The sequence below is a fragment of the Dipteris shenzhenensis genome, chromosome 3 (assembly GCF_047967505.1).
Source record: "Dipteris shenzhenensis isolate YYH24624 ecotype China chromosome 3, Dip_SZ_1.0, whole genome shotgun sequence".
NCBI classification, from domain to species: Eukaryota; Viridiplantae; Streptophyta; class Polypodiopsida; order Gleicheniales; family Dipteridaceae; genus Dipteris; species Dipteris shenzhenensis.
Genome location: NC_141598.1, coordinates 20,875,679 through 20,884,374, shown reverse-complemented (window position 1 = coordinate 20,884,374; position 8,696 = coordinate 20,875,679). Strand labels below are relative to the sequence as shown.

The window sequence follows — 8,696 nt, the reverse complement described above, 5'->3', positions numbered from 1 at the left end:
TTGTTGGGTACTTGTCTTGCAGGTGTACTTATTCCAACCACCAATAGGGATTCTCCATGTTGGCTTTCTCAGCTACATGATAATAAGAAACAAAGGCAACCAAAAAGTCAGCCCAGCTGGTAGACAGACTGAGTAACTGAGCATCTAATCCCAAACGTGGTTGTGGATGCATACACAAATCTCTCTTCAATTTTACTATTTATTAATTCTGAAGAACAAATTAACTCTAAATCCTTCATATCTTCATAAGACTAGAATATATCATCTATCCAATCTTACAATTTTGGGTCGAGCAAAATTACCAAGGAGAGAAAAAGAGACGAGGGAAGGGGAAAAAGGGGGTCTGTAGGAGCCATCAAACAAAACTAATAGTAAAAGAGAAAACCAAAAATAAAAGGGTATAAGTACTCGTGAGCACTGTCTTAGATAGCAACAGAAAGTAGATAACCGTGTGGCAAAGAAGGGGATGAAATCTTGAATTATAAGTGGCTTAGAGGGCACCGAACAAAAGTGGAAGGAGTGGAAAGGCAGCACAATTCCATCAAAATAACTTAATAAACAAAGCTACGCTTCTGTTCTCATCAGTACCTTCGTATAAGGTATCATCTGGGTTTCGAAAGATTCCAGAATCCTTATTTACAATAGACTCTCCACAAAGGGCAGGCAAATGAGCCTTACAGGGATAGATTACTGCTTGAATAATACACATCAAAAGCCCGAGTCAACAAACTTTCTGCTCCGTAAAGTTTGATTCTCTAATTTCAATGGAGCCGAATTCCTGTCGCCGATCTCAGAATGCACAACAAAGCACCCTTGATTGATGATGTTGCTTTCAATTTGTTCACTAAGGATTTGTCTTACCTTTGACCTCAGCTCAAGATCGAGTTGCCCTTTGACCTATCAACATGCATCACAGCAATTCACATTTAGAAAAACAAGTAATTCCTTTGTATGCTATACACAAAAATTTGCTACATATGTGACGTTTCTTGCCTGTCATCTGTAAAAGCATATCCAAGACCGTCTGTAGCGTGCAAATACTGCCAGTAATCAACCAACTTATGATCTTGAGGCTGTACTTCACGCCACCGCCCTTCACAGAAAATGGCATAGGCATCTGTAGCATACCTATCAAAAGTCCAAACACAATAGTATCTTAGAATACAAACTATTGGCAGGATAAGGCTAAGGTTCTAATTCCAATGCAGCCATGGATAAGGATTTGGTGTGTCATCCTACTTGCCAATGCCATGCAATTCAGCAACATTTGACCAGTCTTTGCCAAGGTAGTCACGGGAGAATTTCTGTATCATGCATGCCCGTTTCCTTTGCAGCCCAAGGGGTCGGATCACTTCCTCGATTTTCTCTGTCAGTATTGCTACAGCTACTTCAGGCGTAGGACATAGCTCAAACAATTCCCATATCACTCTTCGCATCTGCCAAGCAGGATATAATGTCAAATTAGATGAAAATACAAGCCACCAGGCTTGATAAGACTGAGACCTTGCATCTTTCCTCACTGCAAAACATGTTGGAAATCCTGTAATGTGGAATAATTATTGAATGTCATGTTTGTCAAAGCTTTTGTAACCTGTCCCACATTACAAGCGGAGATTTTCCCAAGTTATTCATAATAGATAATCAATGCCCAACCTTGCTTTCTATCTGCAGCATTGACATCAATGCTTTAACTGTCAATAAAGCCTAAAATTTTAAGTATCTCTACCATGATAGAAGAGAGACGGTAAAGCTTGACCTAAATATACAAGGACTGGATCTCTCATTCTAAGGAAGCTATCATCAACATCCTAGAAACATCTGCAGCAGGTGTGCCAAATGTTGCAAAGGACCTGAACTACAACTCGTCATTGTGTTAGGAATGCTGCAACTATCAGAATTCCGAAAGCATTTGCTTACAACTAAACCACGCAAACCATCAGAGTAGGAACAAGCTCTCTAGGGTTGAAAGAATGATAAACTCTCTTTTAGCACAAGAGTACATATATGACGTTGATACAAAGCGAACCTGTTACCTGAGTGCCAGAAGTCTTGTTCAAAAGCATGCATGCGACCAAAACCTTCCATGGGTCTTTATATAATTCTTCTTGAATGAGGGCATGGACTGAGACAGGAGGAATCCAATCCTTGTTTATGATTTCTCGCTGGCCAAGGGCATTTGCATCCACTTTCATGCAGGAGCTCCCTCTTCTCTTTTTCTTAGGCACTCTTTCTGAAGAAATATCAGACACTGGGCTCTCTGATGCCCATTCACAGATGTCAGGCTCCTGTCTTGCACCAATCTTCAGGTTTGGTGGCTCATTAAAACTGGGAAGGTTGCCAAATGACCATTCTGCACTAGACACATGAAACATACGCGTTTTTGCACGGTCATTCCTCCGTTTGACACCCATTTCTGCCCTCTTCTTCGACCGGGTCTTCCTTATTGCACGGCATTCTCCCAATGGCTTGTCAATAACGCTATCAGTAGTTGTCAAATCTCTCTCTCTTTCTACCTCAGATTTCTCTGGAAACAAGGCAGGAACAGGGGGAAAAAACCGTGATGTTGCTTCCGTATGCAAAAGAGCAAATTGAGTATTCCTATTCCTGGAACCAGTTATGCATTGTTTCCTTCCTTTCAATGCTGGCTTCCTGGTGCCCGCATGATAGACCTGCGTCCTACAAATTTCTACCTCAGATTTCTCTGGAAACAAGGCAGGTACAGAGGGGAAAAATCGTGATGTTGCTTCCGTATGCGAAACAGCAGATTGAGTATTGCTGCGTTTCCTTCCTTTCAGTGCTGGGTTTTTGGTGCCCGCGTGATGGATGTGCGAGCTGCGAATCCTCCGCTGGTTGAACGTGCCAGATGCAGTTGGAAGACCTGATGTCCTATCTTCATTCAAGCCAACATCACAAGCAGTGTCATCAGAGTCACATTCACTGCTCACTTGTTTGATCTTCCTTTTCTTCAAAGGCACCTCATTTACAGTCTGCCAGGCCTTCTTCTTCGTCTTCGTCTTCACGCTTTCTTTTTGCCCGATTTTACACAAAGAAGAACAAGGTTGCGTCACTTGCCCATCGCTTATGCCTTTACTGCTGCTGCAATAACCATCTGAAGGACTGGGGGGAATCTCGTCATGCGAACTACTAACATTCTTCCCGTGATTTCTTCTGGCCGTCCTCGTATAAAAGGACCTAAGCCGAGGTGCGTACCAATTAGCAGACAGAGAGGACTCATACCTGGCTTTCGCTCTGTCTAGCATGCCATGAGCCTGCCTACTGCCATGGTCAGAGTGCAATTCAGTACTAAAAGGAGATGAGGCAAGGGGTTTCTCATCCGATAAACAGGGTGAGGCGACGAGGTTGCAATCAGAGACTTCACCAAGAGAAGCGGAATTATGCAGATGCAATTCAACGCCTACTGAATCATTCAATGGTGCAGCGACGAGCGGCAGCTGGTCACCAGCAAAACCAATGTTTGAGCGGAGCTTCTGGGGAATTGAATCTCCTGTCCATCGATAGGCATCCACCATCTTTGCAAAATCCATAGCTTGCAAATGGGATGAAAGTTGAAACCAACTGCTACTGCGAGCTCTTCAACTTCCGGCAAAAATTGAACGATGAATCGAAACAAGCCAGCCAATGATTTTACTTTTCAAAGACTTGCCACACGTCCATCCCTCCAAACCCACCTGGCGGCTGCTTGCCGTTTCGTGCTAAGAGGACGTTCCCGCTCACGGTACCGTGCCACAGACTTGAGCCGCCCCGCCGTACACCACATCTGAGCCGCCCCGAGCAAGACGAGGAAAAATGGAGTCTCCGCCCGAGCATTTCAGTGCCCAACGTGTCGCATATGCGTGTTTGCAGATCTCTTGTCATCCGAGATGGGACCACTTGTAGGTACCAGTGGTTGCGGGGATTCCCAATCGCCACCCCAGCAATGCACCACCCCAATTTCTGGGCGTGGAAACTGACTAAAGGAGGAGGAGTGCAGAGGCAGGGCAAAGTTAGGGAGGAGCAGCGCAGACCACTGTAGAAGAAGAGTCATTGTCCATTGTCTCAATCTAATTTTGCAGGTTGAAAGTTGGTTGTCAGGGACTTCTCCAATAAATTCATGCATGAATTTGTGTAAATTCATGCATGCAATTGAAGGAGACTCATGGATTTGCAAGAAGTGAGTATAGAAGGAAGACTTGCTATAGTCTATTTCGCAATTTGTTGGAGTTGCTTCGAGAGCCCCTTTTGAAATTTTTGAGAGGGTTCGATAAAATATAGAGGGGACTTTTTCTTTCATAAACTTGCAAGCAAACTTATGTGTGTATTTGTAGAGTTGATAAATCTACACTTGAACTCATAGAAGCTGAGTAGATAAATTGATGTGTGGATTTGTATCATTTCCATGTGCAAGTCTGCAATTTCTATCATCCATGTTTGGAGAAAAATCCTTAATGACGTGAGAATCTCAACGCAGAGCTGTGCATTGGGGGATGGGAGAGAGGGGATTGGCTCGATGAATTCCACGAGGCTAAGGCTCTCCCTTCAAGGGAAGCTGCACGCCATTTGGATCCAAGCAATTTTGTTGGATCCAAATGGCCATCGTTCACTCCATTCGCCACTTGAATACTCAAGCATGGGAACTTAGGAGATGTCCCTTTCGCAATTCAAATGGGGCTTTCACCCTTGCGTGGACACAAGATGAAAAACATGGCTCCCACAACCTACCCACAGAGCATTTCCACTCATGTAGCTGTGAGCATTTCTGCTCATGGACCTGCTATGAGGGGGATCGCTCTCTAAGGGCATGGTCCCCTGGAGGCATTCTCCAAGTGTGTGTGACCTCGTGACTCACGAGGTGTACATTGCACACATGACCTTTGAATGAGCAAACTCTCTGTAAAAAAGATCTCCTTGAGCAAGCCACACATGTTAAAGTTATGAGCCACAGTATGCACTAACAATGTAATTTTATCCATGTGGTGAATGCAAGGCCAATACACTGGCCCCCTAAACCCTTGCCACATGAAATGTCCAAAGTGGCATGCCCGAAAGTTATGAGCCACAATGTGCATTGACATCATAATTTTGGGCAAAGGAAGGACAAAAGGAAGGGGATGTGGTGATGCACTTGCAAAATGGCTAGCTACATTCCCTGCCCTCTTATAGCCCCAATCTAGTGGTCATGCCTCGACCTTTTACTTAGGGATACTAGTAGTGCAACACCAATTCGCAGGGCATTGTATGATAGCTGGAGATCGCAGGCATCAGCAGTTGCTTCACTATCATCCTAGTTGTAGCTCATCATCCACACCTTGGGGCTACCACCTAGCTCTATGTTTTGTCTAGACAACTTTGCACTACATGCTCTCTTTAGAACTATGACATGTTGCGTTATACTAAGCCTAGGATTAGAGGCTCTTTAATAGGAATTTTGGTTGTTGATATGTGCTCTGGCTGATCCACTTATCACAAGAGCATCATTTAAAATGCTTGTCTATTGCTAATCCATGGTGATATTTGAACTATCATTGTGCCTCAACAAGTTTCTTCATTGGCAAGGATGCTATATAAATGTGATCATAGATTGCACCAAATTGCAAGGATTTTTAAGTCATAATCATGTGATACAAAGGTACCACAAGCACATCATTTTTATGCTACCCTAGCAACTGTTGGCAACACTAATTCTTGAGGAATTGTGACAACAACTAGGAATTTTGTTTATGTTTTCACTTTGCATTACTATGCCATTCATGGTCCAAAATAGCATGTTGTTCACATCGTAAAGTTGGTAACTAGGAAAAATAGCTAGTAAATCCGATAGATACACCACATGCAATTTTTATGGTTGGCATGATATTGGAGTATTACCAATGATAATAGTTTATACACCACTAGTATAATGATAATACCTATGGTATGGCATTTACTAGCAATAATATTTCCTAGTTTTTTACTAGCGCTTTGCTTACAAAAGTTTTGTTAGAGCCACAAGCACTCTTCGTTTGGCAAGATTGTAGCCCAGAGCTCCTGCACCTAGCGTGTTGAGTAAGGTGGACTAGAAGTGAGTTGTGAGAGGACTAGCAAGCCAATGAATGCAATAGAGATCACGAGAAGAGAGTGAGGTAATAAGATTTACAAGAGGTTACTTTTGCCGAAATTTTAATCGTAGTGCAACTTGCATGCACCACACTTTGTTTTTGTGAGATGCCCATTGTATTTGGAGAGATTGGATTGATATGTGTCTATGCTTCTAGGCTTTTGTCTAAGAAGCCATAAGTATGGAGACAAGAAATAGATGTCTAGGTATTGGAAGTACAATGAGAGAACTTGCTTAAAGTAGTATGCAAGCTATTACAAATGTATCTGAAGACATAGAGGACTCCCTCCATACTACTATGCACAATGTGGTGGATGAGCCTATGACTAGAGTTGTTAATGCTAATGCAAGCCAAAATGAAGCTTCACAACCACAAGTGGATGCAACATCCTCCTCCCATCCTCCTAGCATAATCATCATAAGAGTTGTAGTCAAGGTATAGCTAGAGCCTTTATTGGGGCTTCCTGAGTAGCACAAAGGAGAGGGAAAAATAGTGGGAGTGAAAAACATAAGTTTGGAAGCCAAAATGGGACTTTGTAATCAAAATTTCATGACTGTGCTGAACAAAGATGCAAATTTTGTCATGATGAGAAATCAAGAGGTTCCCACTATAAAAGAAGGGGTCACCTACTTTGCTTAGCAAATAAATCTATTACATGTTGCCATGCTCAGGGGCAACTACAACTGCTGGGCATTAAAAGCTAGACTAGAAAAAAGTGGGAAAAGACATAAAAGAACAACTAGGGAAGTTATGAGTGATAGTTCCAATGCCACATCTCCCACTATTCCATTCTCATTCCAACTCAATGTTAGACTCCAATGATACAACCTTGCACAAGTAGTGAGGCTATTGAAGCCCATTTGCATAGTATTGGTGCCAAGCACACCTTAATCAAGGAATCAAGAAACACTGGTATCTACACCATGTAGAAACTAAGTTACTACTAGGAGTGGAAGTTAGAGAATGAGGAAACCATGGACTATGGAGAGTATCAGATCCTAGAGATGGCTCAATACATTCTTGGTTGATCAATTTTACATTTTGGAGTATGATTGATAGTGTAGACATGCAAGATGCATGGAATTGCATCACATGACATGGCGCAAGTTTCAAAAACTCCAACTTATAATGCCTTGACAACAACTACACTCGACAAACCATATGCCTTACGGATAACTATACTAGACAATGCATATGCCCAAGCAAAGAGATCACATCAACCACATGCTTTTTCAACTCATGCATAACACAAGATGCACAATTGTTTCTAATGGATACATAAATATAAAAATATGTCCGTTATTGAATGTGATGATTGCATCAGTGAGAGGAGAGGTCTTTCATAAGTCCATTAATTCAAAAAATGAAAGAAGTTTACATAGCATGTACTTTGGCAAAAACCATAAGGGAGATAGGCTTAGACAAATGTGCAGATCATCACAGACAATGCAAAGAATTGTCAAAAGACTGGTACACTATTACAAATAGAGTTTCAAAAAGTGTATGCATCAAAATGCTACACTCACAACTTGAACTTGGTGTTGAAACATGGTAAAAGCATGTGCCGTGGTTTAAGGAGATTATACATGATGCTCAGAACTATTAAGAGCTTTGCACTTATTTAAGAAAGGACTTCAAACTTGGGAGAAGCTGTGGGCCAAAAAAGAGCTCAGATGGAAATCTTGGCCTGAGAACATAAGGAGAGAGTTTAGCTCAAGATCAAGAATTGGTCATGGGCATAGTGCAACTGTGGAACAATGATCTTACATGGAAAGGAGGTAGTGTCTTAATATATACTAGGGAGTTTTGTTGGTTGGGACACATGCATTTTCTTCCAATTCCCATACCCTCCAAGGGTGGAGAAGAAATAGTCATAACCTCAAATTTCAGATGGAAACTCTCTGACAACATATATAAATAGAAAAATAGGTTTTTGCTGATCTAGTACAAAAAAATACTTGAAAAAATGGTTGCCTTATTATGGCTTATCATGCACAAGGTTATGTGGACTAACTGTAGAAGTGAAAGAATTGGCCAAGGAGATGGAACATGTAAGAGATGCCCTGAATTCAAAGAAGATGTCTTTCACCTCTTCATCACTTGCCTAGGTGCGAAAAAGGTGTGGAAGTTTGTGCCGTATCACTTAGGAGAACCTGTGATCTGGAAATCCTTGTTTCTTGGGAATGCACTCAAGATAACTTATGCTTCATGGGCCCTGTGATCAGAGCACATGCACAATGGTTTATATGGATTGCTTGCAATACTTTGCAATTTAATGATGAGTCTATCATTTTGCTGAACATCTCTTTGCACACTAGTTTTTCAGAAATGCTCATCTTACCTTGTTTTACTTTTTTGCCTCATGCTAAGCTACAACTTGATCAAGATATTCATAGCTACAATGCCGAACTGTCTCAGTTACAAGAGGAATTTGAAGAGCACCACATTATTTTCAATAGATGCAACATATCACTCTAGAACCTATAGTCACATATATCATCGCTTCCCTTTTCCCAGTTAAAGAGGAACCGGTTGACTGATCCTCATACTTTTTATGTTGTGCTATCTACGTTTCTCAATGGCCTTAATCTTTCCTAGCTT

At 41.8% G+C, this 8,696-nt stretch overlaps 1 protein-coding gene across 2 annotated transcripts; it reads right to left on the bottom strand.

Moving 5' to 3' along the window:
- Positions 1–468: 468 nt before the first annotated feature.
- Positions 469–3,660, bottom strand: LOC147903501 (DNA glycosylase superfamily protein). 2 transcript variants are annotated; one of them, XM_087399456.1, is made up of 4 exons: positions 2,034–3,660; positions 1,240–1,436; positions 994–1,128; positions 469–897 (listed from the first exon to the last, which is right to left on the bottom strand). In XM_087399456.1, exons 1-4 carry the CDS (start codon positions 3,543–3,545, stop codon positions 870–872), a joined length of 1,872 nt encoding a protein of 623 aa, XP_087255582.1. In that variant the 5' UTR covers positions 3,546–3,660; the 3' UTR covers positions 469–869. The 2 variants fall into 2 exon arrangements, with proteins under 2 accessions (XP_087255582.1, XP_087255586.1); XM_087399460.1 differs by having other exon boundaries at positions 1,244–1,436.
- Positions 3,661–8,696: the final 5,036 nt, after the last annotated feature.

Bases quoted from the DNA above. Each gene is read 5' to 3' on its own strand.
- LOC147903501 (XM_087399456.1), bottom strand. From the start codon at position 3,545: ATGGATTTTGCAAAGATGGTGGATGCCTATCGATGGACAGGAGATTCA. The intron at 1,437-2,033 runs GTAACAGGTTCG...CCTGCTTGGCAG, and splicing joins ACAAGACTTCTGGCACTCAG to ATGCGAAGAGTGATATGGGA. The intron at 1,129-1,239 runs GTAGGATGACAC...GACTTTTGATAG, and splicing joins GAATTGCATGGCATTGGCAA to GTATGCTACAGATGCCTATG.